This window comes from Danio rerio, chromosome 1 (genome assembly GCF_049306965.1).
Source record: "Danio rerio strain Tuebingen ecotype United States chromosome 1, GRCz12tu, whole genome shotgun sequence".
Classification (NCBI taxonomy): domain Eukaryota; kingdom Metazoa; phylum Chordata; class Actinopteri; order Cypriniformes; family Danionidae; genus Danio; species Danio rerio.
The window spans coordinates 48,543,999-48,567,159 of NC_133176.1; the positions used below are offsets into that span (position 1 = coordinate 48,543,999).

At 36.3% G+C, this 23,161-nt stretch overlaps 1 protein-coding gene across 4 annotated transcripts in view; it reads left to right on the forward strand.

Annotated features, from left to right (window-relative positions):
- Positions 1-23,161, forward strand: part of evi5l (ecotropic viral integration site 5 like) — an 86,374-nt gene that overhangs the window by 54,426 nt on the left and 8,787 nt on the right. For 3 of the 4 annotated variants that reach the window (XM_009293538.5, XM_021477008.3, XM_009293540.5), the window contains one exon: positions 10,571-10,775. In XM_009293538.5, the coding sequence (XP_009291813.4) occupies positions 10,571-10,775 (205 nt within the window). Of the gene's footprint in view, positions 1-10,570; positions 14,371-23,161 lie in introns of those variants that run through there. The other variant, XM_073953842.1, reaches the window with a different exon arrangement.

A 23,161-nucleotide genomic window follows, 5' to 3' on the forward strand; every position in this document is an offset into this window, starting at 1 on the left:
TCAAAACAAAGCGACTTGAATAAACCCTAATATAACACAGTTTATTGTCATTTGATTATCTGTTTGGATGTTTCCATTTTAAAATGGCTAAAAGTAATATTAATTTCAGTGCTATCATGTATATTTGTACTAATAAGTTCATTTGTCAAAAAACATTAATAATTCTAAAAAAATCAACACAGCCACTTCTGTGTTATATGTTTGTTTTCTGTAAGTGGTTTACCTTTTTTCAAGTGGTATTGCAGTGCTTTTCTTGGCATTCGGGACCCTCCCTAACCACAATAAAAACCACTCGAAATTTTTTTTTCCCCATTCCCCCATATGAACTTGCACACAGAGCCAGCTTTGATGGTTTGATAGTGCGGTCTTTACCCACGCAGCCCAGTCACAGTTCCATCTCACGCACCTCTACTGATGTTCTTGCTCATTTGGAGAGCAAGCTTTCGTGACAGGGGGGTGTGAGAGTGTGTTGACATTCTCTTTCTCTTCTATTTATTTCCCTCCCTTTCACCTCTCTGTTCGCGTCTCTCATCTCTCGTTTTCATCCATCTTTTATTTCGTTTTGATTTTGTCACCGTCACTCACGTTTCCTCTCGATCGATCGCTCCGCTTGTGTCAGTGTTTACATACAAATTTGAAGTGATTATGCTCCAGTTTCAAAGTTACTGTAATCACTGAGCTCAGATGCATTGTGGGCGCTTTCAAAGGACGGATTTTACATCAGCAGTTTGCTTGTGCCCATATTGTCACGAAATCGGGTCACCATATGTTCTGAACGTAAGATTTTGGATTAGACTGGAGTAAAGCAAAACTACTTCATTAATCCCCAGTGTAATATAACACAATGTGATTAAATTAAATTAAAATGTTTCATTTTATTTTATTTTAACAGTTTTAATTAAATATTTTAAATAAATTGCAAATGAATTAAAGATTTTTTATTTATTTAATAATTTATATTTATTATTTATTAATTATTTTATATGGGGTAAATTCATTTCATGTCATTTACAATTCCGTTGAAGGTATTTGTACAAAGCAGCTAGCTTAAAAACTTAATGTGATTTATATAAGCTGAAATCATGTCCACATTTGTTCTGTAGTGCCAAATATTTGAGATAATCTTTGTTCAAAACAAAGCAACTTGAATAAACCCTATTTTAACACAGTTTATTGTAATTTGATTATCTGTTTGAGTAAATGTTTCCGTTTTAAAACTATAAAATGACTAAAAGTAATATTTATTTCAGTGCTTTCATGTAAACAAGTTCATTTGTCACTTAAAAACATTAATCATTAAAAATAGTGATAATAATACAACCTTTTCTGTGATCTGTTTTATTCATTTATATATTTGGGGCTGATTCAAATTAGACATGATGCGATAATGAATTCACCTATTTTATTTGCAATTAAGTCATTGTAGTTTTTTTATATATATAAAATGTATAATTTGATCAAGCTTTACTTACTTTCTTACTCCCAGGGCAGTTTACACTGACGTTGATATTTAGCCGCACCATGTTGGTGTTTCGTAACATCTAATTTTAGGGATGTGGGTCATTAGCCCAACACTCAACCCTCAATTTGGGGGACCAAACATACTACTTTAATACTTTCAGATAGTAATACTGTCATTTAGCATTAAAATTTAATTTTGCTCAAATCCATACCTAATGTTTTCATTTGTTTGGGTAAATTTGTTTCATTTTAAAAGTATAAAATGACTAAAAGTAATATTTATTTTAGTGCTATGTGTATTTGTACATACAACTTCATTTGTCACCTAAAAGCAATCATTATAATAATGATAATAATAATAATAATATTTACAATACAGACATTTCTGTGATATATTGTTTAGTTATTTATATATTTAGGGCGGATTCATATTTGACATGATGTGATAATAAATTCACTCATTTTATTTGCAATTAATTCAGTGTAGTTTTTATAAAATATATAATTTGATTAATTTAATTGTTTTTATTTTGTTTACAATAATTAATTACAAAAATAAAAAAGAAGATCACTAAATGTACTACTTTACTTTACTTACTCCCAGGGCCGTATGTTACTGTATTTTAAAGTTGCATTGTGAAAATGACTACATTTTACCATGAAGATATACAATACTGTACCCAGCAGGCACCCAACCTCATTAGGTTAGATTTAGGTCGTGACATCAGGTGACCAAAATTCAATGTCTAGCCAGCGTCTAAGGACAACGTTATTTTATGTTAATATTTGGTTGATTTTAGGTTGTGTTGGAAAGTGACCAAAATCCAAACTTTGATAGACGTCATAGTGGTAATGTCCACACAACGTCAAGGTGTAACATGATTAGATATTCATCATGTTTAATGAGATATTGATATTTGGTTGTTTTTTAGATTGATTTTAGGTAAGACGTTGAGTTCTGACGTCAACCCGATTTTCGTTTCCAAACAAAATCCAACATCCCCATGACGTTGTAGTACTACGTCAATATGACAACATGTTGGCATCCTGCGTCTGCAGGGTAAATACATATACAGCAGGAGAAATGGTGCTGTAAATGTAACTACAGTATTTTTGCGATACTGGTGAACTGCTGCCAGTAAGTTACTGTAGAGCAGGGCTATTTAATTGGCGGCCTGTTCAACCTGGCCCCCGAGGCAATTTGTTCCAGCCTTCTAAATAGTGACTAAAACATCAAAAATAACGAAAAAACGCCGCTATAGTTATGAAGTGACGTGCGTCTGTTCATTACAGCACGAGCTGCAGTTGAAGGCTGCTCAGAGCGTGAGTCACCATAAGCGAATGGCGCGGGCAGCCGAAAACATTTGGATGTGTTTGTAGAAAAGGCCTTTTTTTACAATGCACTGATATCAGTAATAGGGATGCAACGATTAGCCGATTTTACTATTAACTGCGCTTTAATTCATGACAGTTAATTAATCGTAAAGGCTTCTCTAAGCCGCATTTCTGTTGCACGGAACAAAACAAAACTGCTGCAATTAAACAAAGTTATGACAAGTTGCCAACAGTTCAGTTACTGTGTGCTAGTTTAAAGTTCCAAGTATGTACACCGAGGCTAATACGCACACATACCGGATTAACTGGGGCAGAGGCCGTTCCCATATCAAATATTGCAAGTTTGTTATTTCTAATGTAAGAATATATGACAATAAGCACACACAAGCGGAGCAACACACTTGCGGCTTTCCGGGCGTACGCAGTAGAAAACATCTCACAGTGAGAGTTGTGCGTGCCTTTCAGTGCAATGTAAACAAAGGATATGTTAGACGAAATATTATTAAAATGATTATCCATGCATGAACGCAGATGGCAACATCAGTTCATCTAAATAGCTACTTACCTAATATAAAGCTTGAATTCACATCAACTGTGATAACCCTGATATATATATATAGTCGTATATATATATAGTTGTACAACCAACATCTATAATTGATGCATCCCTAACTGGTATGTAGTTCAAAACATAACATATGAATGTGTCTGAATGTAGATGAAGCCTACTTAAGCAATGCACTGCTTTTGTTGTGCTTTGAAATACAACATTTATTATTTTAAAACAGTAATACTGTCACTAAGCAAAAAAAAAAAAACTACAACAAAATTTTACTCAAATTTTATAACTGTGTATATATTTATTCAACTTTTTTTTTTTTACGTCTTTATTTTATTGAAGTTTGAACATAATTTTACATTTCCGGTTTTAGTTAACCATACTAACCCTTTCCCATGCCTCAAAATTAGCACAGAAGATCCCCCAAATAAAGATTATTTAAAGATGTAAATTAAAGTGGTCGATAAATGTGTTAAATGTCACAGATCACAACCGTCCATTTCTATTAAGTTCCTTAGTGATAGATTCAGCCGCCATCCAAACAGTTTTAACATTGCATTGCCTATAATAATCTATTTACTTTCCTGTACAGCCATTATTGGATCACTGCAGTTTTGAACGTGCTTCACAAAATCTCGGTGAAGTTCTAAATCGGAAACGCATTGCACTGACTTTTGCCCTGTGGTTTTGGTGAAACGAGATCAACCAGACAGAGGAAGTGAGAGGCGGGGCTTGTGTAGATGATTGTCTCAGGAAGCTTTTCCATTGGTTAACCACAGCTCCTCCCACCCCTACACACACACACACACACACACACACACAAATTGCTAAAGCACTTATTGGGAAATCCATGACGTTTCAGATCTGAGATTTTCACATAATACCTGTTTTACGCTCTCACGAATGTTAGCACACACATACACACACACACACACACGCAAACATACTCACTTGTGCTCACTGACTCAGAAGGGAAGATCTGAAATGAGAGCAGAAAATTGTGGTCCATTTCTGTCACGCAAGAAAATCCACTTACTACATGATTCACACACACATCCATAGTCATGTAGAATGCACATGTAGATTTAGCATATGAATAGTACCACCAGTACAATATCAGATTTAGTTTTTTTAATTAAGAATACTTACATTTATATAAGAAATGTATATATAGAACACTCACTGGCCACTTTATTAGGTATACCTTACTAGTACAGGGATGGACTTCCTTTTGCCTTCAGAACTGCCTTAATCATTCGTGGCATAGATTCAACAAGGCACTGGAAATATTCCTCCGAGATTTTGGCCAATATTGACATTACAGCATCGTGCAGTTGCTGTAGATTTGTCGGCTGCACATCCATGATGTGAAACTCCCGTTCCATCTCATCCCAAAGGTGCTCTATTGGATTGAGAGCTGGTGACTGTGGAGGCCATTTGAGTACTGTGAACTCATTGTCATGTTTAAGAAGCCAGTCTGACATGATTCATTCTTTATCATGCTGGAAGTAGTCTTTAGAAGATGGGTACACTGTGGTCATGAAGGGATGGACATGTTCGGCAACAATTCTCAGGTAGGCTGTGGCATTGACACGATGCTCAATTGGTACTAATGGGCCCAAAGTGTGCCAAGAATATATCCCCCACATCATTACATTACCACTTCAGGCCTGAATCGTTGATACAAGACAGGATGGATCCAGGCTTTCATGTTGTTGATGCCAAATTCTGACCCTACCATCCGAATGTCACAGCAGAAATCGAGAATCATCAGACCAGGCAACGTTTTTCCAATCTACTATTGTTCAATTTTGGTGAGCCTGTGCCAATTGTAGCCTCAGTTTCCTGTTCTTGGCTGACAGGAGTTGCACCCGGTGTGGTTTTCTGCTGCTGTAGTCCATCCGCCTCAAGGTTGGACGTGTTGTGCGTTCAGAGATGCTGTTCTGCATACCTTGGTTGGAGCGAGTGGTTACTTTTGCCTTTCTATCAGCTTGAACTAGTGTGGCCTTTTTCCTCTGACCTGTGGGAACAAGGCCTTTGCGCTCACAGAACTGCCACTCACTGGAAATTTTTTATTTTTCTGACCATTCTCTGTAAACCCTGGAGATGGTTGTGCGTGAAAATCCCAGTAAATCAGCAGTTTCTGAAATACTCAGATCAGCCTGTCTGTCACCATCAACTACTGTATGCCACGATCAAAGTCATTTATATCACCTTTCTCCTCCTGATGCTCGGTTTGAACTGCAGCAGATCATCTTGACCAGGTCTCCTAAATGCATTGATTTGCTGCCCTGTGATTGGCTGATTAGAGAATTGCGTTAACAAGCATTTAGACAGGTGTACCTATTTAAATGGCCGATGAGTGTAGATTAGATGTCTAAATTTCAGTTAAATTAATGATTAAAACATAAATTACCAAATGCTTCTGTCAATGCTAAACTTATTCTATAATTAGCTATAAAAATAGCTGTAAAAATATTTACAGCTGAAGTCAGAATTATTATGCCACCTTTGAGTTTGTTTTCGTCATTTCCTAAATAATGTTTAACAGCGCAAGGCATCTTTCACAGTATGTCCTACAATATTTTTTCTTCTGGAGAAAGTCTTATTTGTTTTATTTTGGCTAGAATGAAAGTTTTACATTTTTTTAAAAACCTTTTTAAGGTCAATATTATTAGCTACCTTAAGCAATATTTTGCTTTAATTGTCTAGAACAGTGGTTCCCAAAGTGGGGGTTCCAGGACTATGATAGTGGGTCGCTTGGTGATTTACAAAAGTCAAATAGATTTTATCAAACCATTGGAATTACCATATTTTATCCAACAGAAGATTATTAAGAGTTACATAAAAAACTCAACAACATGCAAATAAAAAGTTATGCCCCTATTTTTTTTTCTTATGATTAGTGTGTTTACAGTAGATTACCAACACAGAAATACCGTCAGCTGCAGCAGATTGCTTTTATAGCACCAGGTTAAACCTTCTGACATCTTTATAGCAATCAAATACATTAAAAATAAATACAAAAACTGAACATTGAGGATGATCTCTGGATGGCTTCCAATGGGATGAAATGGTTTCCAAAATTAAACCATGAATAGACTTATGCAGAAAATAGTGAATACATTAACATGGATGCAAATAATCAGATTTTAATAAGACAATACTCTGATTCAGAGTTCACCCCGTAAACAGTGATTTTATAATAAAAGTTATAATTGAACTAAACATAAATCGAATTAAAAGTTGCATAATTGAAGTAAAGTACAGATATGTAAACACCGCCGTGTTTTGCGTCAGGATAGTCCACACACACAATTGTTCGACAGTCACTGATGTCCCAGTACAGTGAACATAGTCATTGTGTCTACCGGTCTCTTTTGGTGAGGCTAATATTAAATTAAACAAACTAATTAATGACTGTATAAATGAATGAATGTATAAATGAATGACTGTATAAATGATAGCTTATGGTTGTTAGACCGTTGCACTTTTTTGTGTTGTCAATATGCTCGTGTTTATATAGGCCTATTGTTGTATATTTGTAACCACCTCCAAGAAATGTAGGAGTCGTGAGTTAGTGGCATTGTTATTTTGGGGCTCGCGGGCTGAAAAGTTTAGAAACCCCTGGTCTAGAATAGCCCCATCTTTATGCAATGATTTGCCTATATACCCTAACTTTCCTAATTAACCTTGTTAAGCCTTTAAATGTCACTTTGAATACTAGTATCTTGAAAAACACTGAATGCTAGTATCTTGAAAAATATCAAGAAAAATATTATTAACTGTCATCATGATGAAAATAAATCAGTTATTAGAAATGAGTTATTAAAACTATTATGTTTAGAAATGTGTAGAAAAATCTTTCTGTTAAACAGAAATTGGAGGGAAAACATGTACAAATGGGCTAATACTTCAGGAGGGCTAATAATTCTGACTTCAACTGTACTTTAGTAGTGTTGATTTAATAGCAGTAACTGTAATAGTAGTAGAATAATAAGATATTTTGGAGTCCTGTATGATTGTAGTGATTGTAATCCTAAATATTTGTAGCCAGAATTTTTACTAAAAAGCCTTACATCTAATCCAAACCATGGTGCTTTTAACACTAGAAAGTGGCGAACTGATCTTAATCGCTGTTCGTGTGTGCACTGTTACATGTGTCTGTAACTCGTCTCTGATAAGCAGACTTTTAAACTCAGCATCAGCACACATTGACAACCGCTGCTTGTTGCTATGGAAACATACCAGCCTGTTGCAAGAAGTTGCTTGCGTGTACACTCTGGTTAAGTGGCATTAATGGTGTGTGTATTTAACTGGAAGTGTTTACATTACAGGCATTAGCAAAAGACATTTCAACTTGATGCTTGGATGATTTTTAATTTAGATTTAACATTTGTTTCAGGTCAGTCGGGTTTTAGTCTATAGATGTGCTCTTTTATTGTTTAATATTGACAGTATGTGTATATTAAGTTCTGCCATACAAACACAAAATATTCAAAGTTAATTTTTAAATGGTCTTTTACAGCTTATTCTTCTGAACAGATAGAAAGGAAATTTGATTTAGTTTCCTTCTTCTTAACCCTTGTGCACTGTTTAAATGTACTACCATTTTGCTTTGTTTGGGATGAAAATGTTTACTGAATTAATCTGCAGTAAAATGCATCAGATAAATATTTTTTTCAGATTTTTTTTGGAATAAATCTGTTAATCAACCTCAGTCCTGATCAAAACTACTAAAGTTTTTAACTTTTTAATTGCCAAATGCATAGATGATGTCACTGATTTGGTGAAAAAACACACAAAATGAAATATTTTCAATATAAAAAGTAATTGTGGACTGGATTTTTTTTTTTACCTTTTATAACAGTCTTGGACATTTCAATGGTCATGGTCAGAGTGTATTTTTTTAAGCATCTTCCCTAAATATGTGTCAAAATAAGATTTGTCATGAAAAATCATTCTGCTAGCTGAAACACAGAAACAGTTATTGTCAAATTAAGACTCAAAATCACCCCAGAGAGGATGAAAACATCCCCAACAGCACATAAGGGTTTATATATATCATATATAACATTTAGAATATCATATAGAAATTTGGGAATTGATGCAAATCGCTAACAGAATCATGATTAATATGCAAGTCATTTTTTCCAAAGCCTAGAAGATAATATAAAAAATTTGAGGTGTAATTCAGTGCATCACTTGCAATTTCTCTGTAAATGTGAAATTTACTAGCAATCAATTTCTGTGCAAAAGTTGTTTGGATGCCAATTTCTGTCAAATTCATTCTGAAAAGGTTGCATTGCTTGCATTGTGTACTGTATATTTTGGATGCTTACCAGGCAGAGTTTTAGACATTTTAGGGGGCAACAATACTTTAATACGATTTTAATAAGATTAAGACAATACTTAAAACAGAAATTGAATTAAGACATGTGGAGTATGTGCAGATATTAGTGACATTATTGAGATAAACACAGCAAACTATTACCGTCATGTAGGACTTTTCGCCGCATTTTCTGACAAAATACACACACATACGCGATTGTCAGTAAAAGGCCGGGTGCGTTTACATATAAGCACACATCACGAAATGTGGAGGATTTTCTTTCCTTTCCATTCGGCTCCCCAGTTTGTCACGGGAGTGGGAATTATATGTTCATGACTGCAAATGAAACTTAAAACAAACAGCAGTAAAGTCGAAAAATCAAGGATAAAACACCCAAAATTGGATGTGAATAGCATTAATGTAAATAGCCTGGTGACGCAACTTTCCAAAAGCACTTCACATAACATCCTAATTATATTAGTGTCTTATTAAGGCAAATAACTGATGTCCATGTAAACATAGTCAGTAGTGTCTTCAAAGTGAAAGATCCAGAAGGCATCCTGCTTATTTGATTCAGAAGGGCACTTTTTGTCTGACGCTCACTGGTTTGACTTTCATTCATTCACCATCATTTATTTTAAAAAGCACCCGCTCCATTTTATTTGAGTATATTTACTGGAACCCACTAACTCTACAGGTGCCTGAAACTTAGTTGTGGAGCTAACGTTAATCATATTCCCTCTAGTGAATGCTAAAAATCGTCATCATAATTACGAGTGCACGCCTCAGTGTCTTGTGCCCCACAGTTTGAAAACCCTTGGTCTACACCACACTCTTAGAAATAAAGGTACGAGAGCTGTCACTAGGGTGGTACCTTTTCAAAAGGTACACATTTGTGCTTAAAGGGTCCATATTGGTACTTCAAAGGTATAGGTACTAATATGAGGCATTAATAAGGACCCTTAAGTACCTTTTGAAAAGGTACCACCCCAGTGACAGCTCCTGTACCTTTATTTCGGAGAGTGCAGGGGTGTCAAACTCTGCACAGTTTAGTTCCAACACTGATTAAACACACCTGATCACACTAATTCAGGCTTGTTTGAAACCCACAGGAAAAGCCGCGGCCACGCTGCACTTTTCACTCTGTAGACTTTATTTCATATGCAGCCAAACGTGACAGACTGGAAACGCAAGCTTGTGCGACAAGTTTTAAAGTTCGCTGCATTGCAGAATTCAAGCTTGGTGAACTCTGACCTGTGAAATCGCATCACGTGGCTGCGACAGACCAATATAAGATCAAAACATGACAGAAATTTTAAATATGGACCAATCGCTTGCTGTTTTAAATGTCTAATCGTCTTGTTTAATCAACTGTAGCGTGACCATGGAATAAGTGTGAGAGCAGAGTTGGAACTAAACTGTGCAGGGATGTGGCCCTCCAGGAATTGAGCTTGACAGCCCTAGTCTACACTAATCCGGATAAATCTCAAACTGGCATTTTCTAACTGACGTATCTAAAAATCTGTGAAAAGTATGCATTAATAACATCAAACATATAAGATCTGATTTCTTTAAAAATCAGTGATTTTCACTGCCTGATTGATATTTATGAAATAAAGTGTGTCTCAGACTGGAAATGAAGCATTGCATTCCATTGTTCCACACCATGTCTTTACAATATGGAAATGTAATTTTCCCCAGTATTTTCAATGGGGTTTCTGCACTAGCCTGCTGCTACTGGCGACACTTGTCTTTTATCTGGTTTTACATTTGAACAGCTAAATGAATGGATAAGTCTATTTAACTGATTATATTTTAATTACATTTAAAATTGACTAGCTGTGCATATACTTTATTGCCAACCCTTTCTCTTGACATTTTAGATCAGGCAGCTTCGTGGACAGCCCTCCAAGTTCCAGAACAACGGCAGTGGTGTTTATCAGGACCTGTGTCTGGAAAGCCCAGCTTCTGCAGAAGGGGATTACCTGAGTTCAGACGAGGACCCTCTTCAGAGTCTGCCCGTGTCCAGCCTGTATCCGAACCACTCGTCACCTCGTCTGGACAGTCAGGGCAGCACGGACAGCGATGGTGAGGAAAGAAACCCCATTCAAAACCCCTGTCAAGACCCTCTGCCCAGCCAGCAGCAGCTTTAACCGGTGTTTGCCGATGGACTCCATAACTGAGACTCCTTGAAGCGGTGGGGTAGGAAGGACTACAGATAAGAATAGACTGCACAAAATGCACACATATATATATATAGCGTAAGAGAGAAATGATCTACATTCACACAAAGGCTGTCAGAGGAAACAGATGCATAGCGCAACACTCTCATAGTAAACGTCGCCCTCGCTCCAGCTACGTCCGAAACCTGAAACACGCAGCCTTTGCTGTCAGTATTTGAAAGTACAATGGCAACAAGACACGCTGAATCTAGTGTTTGCCTCTAGTTGGTTCGACATAGCAGATTTTTCACAGTCCTGTGTGTTCAGTTTGGCAGCAAGCGATGAAATGACGTCTGATAATCAGATTAGAAATACAAGAATTCAGAAATGTTCATTTTGTCATGTTTTGAAAAACTTGAGATGACATTGAGTTATTCATTAGTTCTGGATCATAATGGCCGGTTCATATCAATAATGCTACTGGGACTACAATGATAAATATAGTGTCCGCGTCAATGCATAACAACATTTTATTATAATTAAGCCCAAATATTTGGATTCTCATCTACTCTCTCATTGGAAATACGTGCCTCAGCCTACATTTTTGTAAAAAGTAAAAAAAATGTTGCTCCGGGTAAACTCCGTTGCATGTTTCAAGTCACAAATCCACTAGAGGGTGCTGTCTACATTTTTGCGAATCCGACAAACGTTACTTGGGTACGTTTCGTTGTACGTTTCTTGAACACATCCAGGAGATGGTGAGGGTTGTCATACAGATCACTAGGCGAATCGATGACGTAAACCCTTTAAGACGTAAGTCCCTTTAAGACAATTCTTTCACCGAATCGGGCATTCAATGCTCGGGCATTCTGACTGAATGGGGAAACATCAAATTTTCAAAAACCATTCGCCAAGCTTAAGATTACATTACATATTTGGAACCACCAATGAAATAAATAACATCTGTCTCATAGGTTCCGTTTCAAAAGTGCGAATCAAACAAAATCAGCATTTTTTTCAGGTTGCCCAAGCTCATTTTTAGTCGTGCTACACATTATCATCCTCTGAATAATGCTTTGTCAGATCACGCTGGTCTTCCAATGTAATTCACAACTTGATGGCGAATCTCCTCCAGAAACGAAAGCGACTTTGTTTACAAGTGTGTGGGCGTTTGAGCAGTTGCTGTCATGTGATGTGCGTTTGACAGGACAGACTGTACCTCACGTTTGTATCATACAGATTACAAAAACAAAAAACCTTTTGTTTTCAAGAATATTCGGTTCATTTAAAAGTAGAGATTTCAAGCTTTATGTGGATATATTTCGTATGTCTGTGAAGCAAGTATTCGCTGAGATTCCAGTGTGTTTGTTGACCACTAAACTGTTTTAAAAGCACACGTCTGGTATGAGCTTCTCCCCCGAAGAAACGTCAGTCTATAGCGATTGATGATTGGCTCCTCTACTAGTAGGCAGGGCTTTATTTGCAATATTGACTGTTACACTTTTCCCCATTTAAAACTATACGAGTGCCATGTCTTTTATATTCTATAGTCTTTGCCTAAACCCAACTTTTCATTAGTATTTTCAAAAGAAATTGAAAATCCACTGCGACCACATAGTTTTACCTTGATCTTACATTGCTTTCATTTCTACATTGCTTCACCGTACTCGAACTCGAGTGCTCTGCATCACAAGAACAACATTTTTTGCCTAAACCCAACATTAAAATAGTGTTTCAAAAGCAAAAGCAATAGAAAATGCATTGAAACCACATCATTTTACCTTGATCTTACATTGCTTTCTTTTCTACATTGCTTCACCGAACTCGAACTCGAATGCTCTGCATCACAAGAACAGAATCGTACAAAGTGATCTATCGAAAACAAACTGATCACATCAGAAAAGTTGTCCATACGACAATAGATGTGAAAGCAAACATATCTGATTACAAATCATAGACTGTTAAACAGTCCTCTGATATTTATTTACTGATGTCCAAAGAACATCATGAAAAAGTTTGAGAATTTGTTGGCATTATACTACCCAAAAGCATTCATTTTAAATGAAACTGCAGTCAAACATATGTTTAAGTACATTTTTGTAGGCTGAAGCACATATTTGCAAAGAGTCTATGTTGATTCTAATCATTTATCAGCTGGGAAAAAACATTGCAAATTTGATACCAATGGTATCGTTCCACTGTGATATAGTTCCAGTAGTTATGTGGGTTAAATTTTGATTTGAACAGGCCTTTGGATGTGACGTTTAGTGTTCTGGAAGCCGGTCTCAAACTAGTTCCATTGGGCGATATTTTCATACAAAAACATGGCAGCTGCTTTCAGTTTCGGACACAGCCTCTATATATCTCTCTCTCCCTAATACTCTGTCCATTTCTCCCTTTTTCTGTCTTTTGTCATGTGTCTGTTGGGCTAATTCTTAAACATATTGGATTTCCTCCCAGGACTGAGTTTTGTGTAACATATACCAACACACATATAGTGAGAAGTCAAACTTGTGTTTTTCTCAGAGTGCCAGAAAGTTTTTGCCATTTTCTCCTTAAAAACAAAACAGTGTGGCCTTGAAACTACCTCTAATCTAACCAGAAACTCGCTCAACCCTTGTGAACACACCAACTTCACCAATACAACAGCCATCCGGCTTGAAATGAGGTGGCAGAGGAGAGGGAAAGATCTTCTGGTGCACGAAAGGTTCTTGATTTGCAGGATTCTATCAAAACTTTGGATTACGTTCAATTGGCACCTAATTACTCTTTCTCTATCTTGTTGTCTACTGTTTCTGTAGAGGCAGATTTGGTATCTCTCTCAGCCTGGACGTTCTCCATTTTTCAGTGTTGTTCCTCAGACACGCACCTTCAGTGTTTATCTCCAATGCATCAGACACTACAATCACTTTAATGAGACGTAGAGGCTGAAGGATGCAAAATAAGAACGAACAAAGTCTTATTATGATATAATATAATAGGGATGTTAATAGTTGCATACATAGATGAATATTACCGTAGCTCATCCATGTATATGTGTGTGTGTTTTTTACTAAAAGAAAGGTGATCGAACATTTTGCATGGGAAACTCCAATGCAGAAGGAAGCTATTATATGTCGACATTGCCAAATTTTTTTATGTTATTTATACGTTTTTTTCGTTGATGTTTTATTTTTTTACAATGTTACTATACACGTTCATGCATACAGAGGCCAAACTATTTAATTTATACTATTCTTCTGTGCCAATCCTGAAAAACAGCATGAAGCTGAACGTACAGGGTCTCCAGAAAAGAGATTAGTTTAAAAAAAAGGGGTAAAGGTAAGAAAAACAACTGCTGCTATGACATATCGAGTTATTTTTATTTATTTTTGATGTATATGTTCACTAGATTATCCCTTCTCCCATGTAGAGTAGATCTATATATCCAAGATATACTGTGAATTATTGATGCTGACTGGCAATGAGTTGCCATGACTTGTACACTACACAGTTACCTTCAAATAAATCTGTAATATTGATTTGCATTTCACAGTTAAGCAATTTAACCATCCTATGGTGAAAAAATCTTTCACTTTTAACCCTTAAGGGTTAGTTCACCTCAAAACGAAAACCTACTGTATGTCATCCCAAACCAATACAACCTTCATCTTCAAAACACAAATAAAGGTATAAAGGTGATTTCTATCCCTCTATTAAAAGTGTACTCACCCTCAACTCTGACATTTAAAAACATTCTGAAAGATATCAAGAAATTCTGGAGAGATACAATCACTTTATGAGATGAACAGATTTCGTTTAGGCTTTTGTTTGAATAAAAATTATGGCTACATATACATGTAAACAAATAATCTGTTAATTATTGGTCAGTGGCTCAAATCGACTAAACAGCTTTCACTTGAACACTTTTGATGAGCTAGAACTAATGAAATGTTGATCCTAAAGGAAACCATCAAGTAATCTCATCCAGAAAAACAGTATAAACAGAGATTGGAACTAGATTCAAACTGGCAGGGCTGGAGCTTCAGCGTGGCTCTACAAACCTCCTGTAGCTTTTGATTGATTGATTGATTTAATGCGAGTCCAACTGTGTTTTATAAACATCTACACCTACCCCAACCCTAAACCTACCACTCACAGTAATGAGTAAACACTAATTATTGTTGTACATTATCTCAAAAAATGATGCTATATTTCTCAATAGCCTCCGCTGTAACCCTTCTAGCCATAACCCATCAAAGTTTCTGAAAGCAAAGAAGGTCAAGGCGCTTTAGGATTGGCCAACCCAGTCCTCAGATTTAAAAATTATTGAGCATGTCTGGGATAAGATGAAGGAGGAGGCATTGAAGATGAATGCCATTCCAGCTGACTTTATTATTTTTTTTAAGATTTATTTTTGGCCTTTTTTAAGTGGATAGGACAGTAATGAGACAGGAAGCGAAGTGGGAAGGGATGGGAAATGTCCTTGAGCAAGAATTTGAATTCAGGATGCCCTGACGTGCTACTGCACCATATGTCAGTGCACTAACCACAAGGCTCAGATGACTTTATTAATAGGTTATTTGAGTCATTGCAGAGATGTATGGATGCAGTCCTGCAAGCTCATGGGAGTCATACACAATAGTCATTGTTTTTCCACTGCAGCATGACTTTATATTCTATACTGTACATTATTTCTGTTAAGTGACAAGACTTTTGTCTAAGCACAGTCAGACCTTACTGTCCAAATTAAATCATTAAAAATCAAGGCATAATCATATTTTATTTGGGTAAAATAAGCATAATCTAGAGGCCTTTACCTTTCATAAAAGCCCCTTTTGATACCAAATGATCAACTAAAAGTCAAGTTATTATTTGTTGTTCCTAAAACTTGGATAGTCGACAAGACTTTTTCAGGTAGTGCATGTTGTCTGGAGAAAAGAACTGGCCAAGTAAAAAAAAGTAATAATGTTTACACAAATATTTCTATCAGATTGCATTGTTTATGGTACATATAAACACGGTACATCTTCAACTGGATTGAATTCTTTCAGATTTATTGAAACTGGGTGCATGTAAACAGCCACTGATCAGCAAACAGTGTGTTCAGCGTTCACTGCTAAGACATGCGTATTTAACTAGTGAGAACCAATGAGGTTAGTTCCCATGTGTCAAGCAAGTACGGATGTGCTGAAATGAATAAAAAAATTAATCCGCAATCATGCCTCATTAGAAGACTTGAATTAAAATTACTTTTTATGAAAATTATGAAAGGTTTTTAGGAAGGAGTTTTGGGTGAGTAGAGAAAGAACTCTCTCAGATCTGACTTTAAATGTGCTGTGAAGATGAACAAAAGTCTGTAATGTTGAATAAAAACCTGCACTGTAAAAGATGATTAGTTACTTTACTTAAATAAGTGAGTAAACCTGTTGTAACTGTTAGGTTGACTTAATTATATAATTATGCATATAGTTCATTTACTTAATAATTCCAATGCAATGGGTTAACTCACTTTTTAAAGTAAAGCCAACTAACTGCTTTAAAAGCTCTTACTTACTTTTTAAGTCAGCTAATCACTGTTTACAGTGTGAGGGCAAGTACTGTAAATCAGTGTTTCTCAACCACATTCCTGGAGGACCACCAGCACTGCATGTTGTGGATGTCTCCTTTGTTTGTCACACCCATTAGAGGTTTTACAGTCTAACTTATGAGCTGAAAATCAGGTGTGTTTGGTTAAGCAGACAGAAAAATGTGCAGAGCTGGGGGATCCTCCAGGAACATGGTTGAGAAACACCGCTATAAATGACAGTATTTTTCATTTTGGGATGAACCTGCCCTTCAAAATGACATGTGCTAATACTGAAGAAACATCCTACACATTGGTGATGACTTGCTCTTGGTTAAGTTGAAGAAAATCCTTCATTTATGGAGCTAAACTTGCTTGCATTTGACTGAAGTATTTGAATGGTTTACAAACAAGAGCAACTGCTAAGCAAATCACAGTTAATACACAAATTAACGTGAGATTTTGTATATATACGTACTAAATATACTTACTTTTGTATATATACAAATATTTCATACTTGTCTTCTTCCTTTGACTCGAGTTTGGTCACTTTAATTTTTCTAGCCGCAATTTCGTAACCATCTGTCTCAGTACTGTCTCAGATGCCGTGTTTGTCTGACCACACATGGACACATCAGTGTCTTCTCCTTCCCCACCACATTTCTCTGAAGCGCATTGAGCATTGTATTTACCAGACCTTTATTTCTTTTGGTGTTTACATGACTTTCTGAGAACGATGCCATTCGTTTGCTCGAGATATTTGCACCCTTTACTTAAATAACATTGAGAAGCTGCTCTCTGTCATATCTCTGATTCTGTGATGCATTTCAAGGGGAAGCTTTTACAGTTGTGCGGAATATGAAATAAGTTATAAAGCATATCTACTTGTGAGTGCTTGTTGGTGCTGAAGATAATCTGGGGTTGCTGTTTTAATTGAACACAGTGTTGGATTGGCTGAAATGTTTTTCTCGTCTCCTGCAGAATTATTTATTAAAGAGTTAATTCGGCTGAAAACAAATTCTGTCATCTTTTGTCTTTAACGTGTCATTCCAAATCCCATACAATTAGTTTCCCTTCAGAACACATGAAAATGGCCTGCTTCTCCATTGAATGTCAGCTCACCCAAAACACTTTTATTACTTGTATTATCTTTTTTACTCACCCTTACATGGTTTTAATTAGTTAATGAGAATCTTTTATCTGTTGAATACAAAGTGAAGTTTATTTATAAACTAATTTTGAGAGGATCTCATGCTTATGATTGATCACGGCTAGTCCCTCATTAACTAACGCATGATTCACCATCAGATGATTCCTAACTCACTATAAATAACAAGAGTTTCTTGCTTTAGTTATCTTTGCCTTTAAAAATCCCTCCTTCCACCCCTACAGCCTGTTTATACTTCTGCGTCGAGTGCACTGTTTGTGTTGCTCTGCAATAACACTAGATGGCAGTGAGGTGTTTGTTCCTCTGTATTGAGTTTCTTCGCTGGTGTTTTGTTTTTTCTGAACGCTACCTAAATGTACAAATGGCTCAAAATCGCTCATTGTGAGGCAGAATCGGCAGACATGCAACAACTTTAATCATAGGGTGAACACAAAACAACAGTCTCCATCTAGAGCTCTTTCACGGGACTCCACACTTGTAAACACTCGCTTCATCATTACATTTTTAGAGAGGTGCGCGAGGGCTGTGCATCCACGCAGAAGTATAAATCAGCCATACTCCTCAACCTTTCTGTTTATAGGGCGGCACGGTGGCCCAGTGGTTAGCACTGTTGCCTCACAGTAAAATTGTCACCGGTTCAAATCCTTAACAGGCCAGTGGTCATTTCTGTGCAGAGTTTACATTTTCTCCTGCTCATGTGGATTTCCCCCGGGTTCTCTGATTTCCTCCAACTGTCCAAAAACATGTGTCATAAGTGAATTAGTGAATTGATCTATCCAAATTAGCACTATAATAGAGCTATTAACCAGCAGTATATCTCTACATAGCAAAACTTCTAAATAAGGGGGAAGTTCTCGTGATCTACCTGAGCTCAAACTCCCCTCTTGCTGTGCAAATGGGAGGGAGCCCCGGGGTCGAGAATCTTTGGGCTCAGGGCTCTCTCCCAGGACAGCATGCCAAACTCGCTTTATAATCAATCATCAGCTATGTGTGAACTCTTGAAAGATATTTTGAAGAATGCTGGTTGCACATATCGACAATCATGGGAAAAGTTACTTTTTGAAAGTAATGAATTGCAATATCGAGTTACTCCCACAAAATGTTGCATTACTTAGTTACTTTTTATGGTAAGTAATGCATTAAGTTACTTTTGTTTACTTTTTATTACATGAGTAAGGCTTGATCCCTTTCAGGACTTTTTTTCTTTCTTTTTTTAATAGAGGAGTTCTGCAAATAACAATGCGCTGTATAATCTTCATTTACCTTTAAAAAAACACATCAAAAAATAATATTTTAGGATAATGTTATCTGAGAATTCCTTATATTCCTGACCCCAGAGCTATACATGCGTTTGCTACTTTTGTACTATTTGTCTTGAGTAAAATCACTGTCCATTGAGACAAACCCTTTTTCCTTTTCTTCAATGCGTTCAAAATAATGAACACATCCTCTCATTGACTGTGTGATTCATTGTGATTACTTTAATTCATTTTAATTCAGCAATTTATTTTTTTAAAAGCTAATTAATTAAACAAAAAAAGGAAGTCCCGTTATATTTTCAAAATAGTAACTCAAATATTATTACCTAATTTTGAAAAGTAATGTGTTACTTTACTTGTTACTTAGAAAAGTAATATTATACGTAACTCACGTTACTTGTAACACATTACCCTGAACACCATCGACAACCATAGCAGTAGGAAAAATTCAATGGGTGCCAGCTACTAATGTTTTTCAAAGTACAGTTGAGGTCAGAATTATTAGCCCCCCTTTTATTTCGGCTAGAATAAAAGCAGCTTTAACATGTTTAAAAACCATTTCAAAGTTTTATAAGCCTCTTTAAGCTATATATTTTTTGATAGTCTACAGAACAAACAATCATTACACAATACTTTCCTAATTACCCTAACCTGCCTAGTTAACCTAATTAACCTAGTTAAGCCTTTAAATGTCACTTTAAGCTGTATAGAAGTGTCTTGAAGAATATCTAGTCAAATATTATTTACTGTCATCATGACAAAGATAAAATAAATCTGTTATTAAAAATGAGTTGTTAAAACTATTATGTTTAGAAATGTGAGAAAATCTTCTCTCTGTTAAACAGAATTTGGGAAAAAAAAAAATAAACGGAGGCGAATAATTCTGACTTCAACTGTATCTTCTTTTGTATTCAACAAAAGACAGAAACTTAAATTAAACAGATTTTGAATAAGTGATGGGTTAGTAAATGAAGACAGAATAAAATAAAAGATTTTTAAAAGATTTTAATAACAATGCCATAATAATTGATTGGTTTAATGGTTGCTTTGTTTGTTGAACATGTCATTTAGACTTTTATTCGCATGTAAACATTGATCAGCAAACGAAAACTCAAGCATGACTGTTCGACACAAAACAACTCATTGGTTCTCACTTGTCAAGCAAGCAAAGTTGAGCGCTCTGAAATGTTTCAAAGCTTCATTTCAAAGCTTAATTAAATCTGTTTATATATATAAATACAAATTTGTGTTCTGAAGATTAATATTTGAGTAAAAACATTGACAGAATTTTAAATTTTGGGTGAACTAAGCCTTTAATGGTTTGCTGCTGTATTTGTGAAATAGATATTTTCCTTCAGCCAATCTGAAATTTCCTTTTGCATGATTCAAAATGTTTTATGTACCTGACAAAAGGAGAAAATGAGTGAGCAATAACTGTATCATTCTTTCCAATAAGAAAAAGATCAGCTCATCCTAATAATATTGATGATTAAACGAAAAGCATCAGCTCCTTACTCTGATTTAAACATCCTTCCTGTTCTGTAACATTTAAAGCTGGTTTCAGAACACAACAGTTGTTTGTAAAAGGAAGTAAAGGAAGTTGCTTTGTGTCTTTGATTTCTCTTGAAAGGAAACCTCAGAGGGTCCCAGTAGAGAATCTTTCATTTCACCAACTTTTGTTGGGGTTTGGGACTGTTGGGTTTCATGCATTTGAAGGAAGCTGTCTTCACAACTACATTACAACACATGCAACGGTTTTGTGGTGTGACCATTTGCTCTGAAGAAATTTTTTGCTAATAGGAAATAAGAAATGTCTGTTTAGAAATTAGGTTTGGTAACCACTGGTGTTAATTGAGTTGACTTTTCATTAAAACAACTCATTCTTACAGTATTTGACAAATCATTGTATCCTAAACAGGATTGTGTCATATTTTTGCTTTTTTTAATGCCTGGTTTATTGAAACAAACTAGTTTCCACCTTTGGAATGGCTGAATTTTATGTTATTTTTTAATATAAAAGGATGGCTGATTTTATGATGATAATAATATAATAACATTATAATATATTAAATAACCTGGAGGTATTATGAGTCTTAACATATCGCAGAAACATTATATTAACATTTCAGTTGAAACAGGCTATATTAGTACTGTAATCAGATTTTTGTAGCATCTCTAATGCTGAGATTTATCTTTTGTTTACTTGTTTTGAGGGTTGTCATCAGCAGCGATTATAATTAACCTTATTGGGTTCATAGATGTGTTGTAGTTGGATGATCAACCTATGACAGTGCAAACAAGCACACTCACACTCACCGGCCACTTTATTAGGTACACCTGTCCAACGCCTTGTTAACGCAAAAAATGGGGGAGAAAGGTGATTTAAATGACTTTGTATGTAGCGTGGTTGTTGGTGCCAGATGTGCTGGTCTGAGTATTTTAGAAGCTGCTGATCTACTGGAATTTACAGAGAATGGTCTGATAAAAAGAAAATATTCAGCGAGCGGCAGTTCTGTGGGCACAAATGCCTTGTTGATGTCAGAGGAGAATGGCCAGACTGGTTCCAGCTGATAGAAAGGCAACAGTGACTCAAATAACCACTCGCTACAATCGAGGTATGCAGAAGAGCAAATCTGAATGCACAACACGTCCAACCTTGAGGCGGATGGGCTACAGCAGCAGAAGACCACACCTGTCAGCTAAGAACAGAAAACTGAGGCTACAGTTGGCACAGGCTCACCAAAATTGATGAAATTGGTTTCTTGAACATGACATGAGTTCACTGTACTCAAATGGCCTCCCCAGTCACCAGATCTCAATCCAATGGAGCACCTGAGGTGGAATGAGAGATTCATGGATGTGCAGCCCACAAATCTGCAGCAACTGTGTGATGCTATCATGTAAATATGGACCACAATCTCTGAGGAACATTTCCAGTATCTTGTTGAATCTGTGCTACGAAGGATTAAGGCAGTTGTGAATGCAAAAGGGGGTCCAACCCTGTATTAGTAAGATGTACCTAATAAAGTGGCCGGTGAGTGCATAATAATGAGGTAATATTTAAATACCTTCTCATATGTTTTAAATAGCAGTGCATCATAAAAATTTTAAGATGCTTTTATTAAATCGAGGGGGAAATGTTTGGCCTTATTTATTTTTTATTATAATTTTAGTTTTGTTGTCATCAAAGTGTTACAAACTAAATGTGTACACTATGCACGGTTTTTTTTTTCTTAGTACATCTATGCTCATTTTCAAACACTGTGTGTCAAAACAGCAACCCCAAAAGTAGAGGTCCAGATTTCATTCACATTAGGTTTTCAGCTGTAGCCATATTACAGTAAACAAACGGCCAGCGAGGGCATGAGGTCATAAGTGACATCATGTCCTCTATAATGCTCCAATAGCTGCCTTACCTCCGTCCACCAGTGTGTAAATGTCCAGTCGTCCCCTTTAGCATCACAGCCCGTCTGACCACATCCTCTCTCTCCTACACTTCTTCTACTGATGTGTTACTAAGAATGACAAGATTATATCAATGGCAGTGTTATCAAATGATGATCCAGCGTTCTGTATTTGATGATACATAACATGTATTTTAAAGAGCCCATATTATGGGTTTTTGAAAATTCCCCTCCATGTAGTGTGTAACACAGCTCTAAGTGAAGTGAAGTATCCAGCTAAGGCTTAAATCTGTAAGAATACAGTGTTTAAAACTGTTGATTCATCTATAAAAGAGTCGAATCATAGTGCTTCAAACGAGTCGCCTTGATACCGACTCATTAGGTGTTTCGCCATGACGTACGAACGAAACAAAGTTTTTCACGTGCACGCGCAAACCCGGGAGATTTCAAACCTGAGGCCCCGCCCTCTGACGCAGTAACCCAGACACACACACACACACACCCACAAACACACGCACACCCACAAACACACGCACACAAACATGCCGGTCGATTGAAGTCACACTGCAGATGGATATATTGAGTCTCTACCCAAAGATGAAACATCAGCATTATAACCAAGCAGTTGGAAACTTCTGGAAGCTACATGCTACAAAGAATACTTCATCTGAGTTTGTTAAAGGAAGGATCAGTAAAGAGTAACTGATGGACGTCAGGATGGGTTTCTTCCTACATTTCTCAAGTGTAAGTACGTGCGGTTAAAGTTGTTGCCTCGTTTACTCTAGCTTGCAAATGTATTTAGTTGTGATTTGTTACTTGTAACCGCGTGTACTGTATCAGGTTAACTGGATATATTATCTTATCGCGTGCAAAGTCACGTTAAAAACGCGACGCGTGCTGTTTGTTTATGGAGCTCCGTGCTAGAGTTCTGCTCCC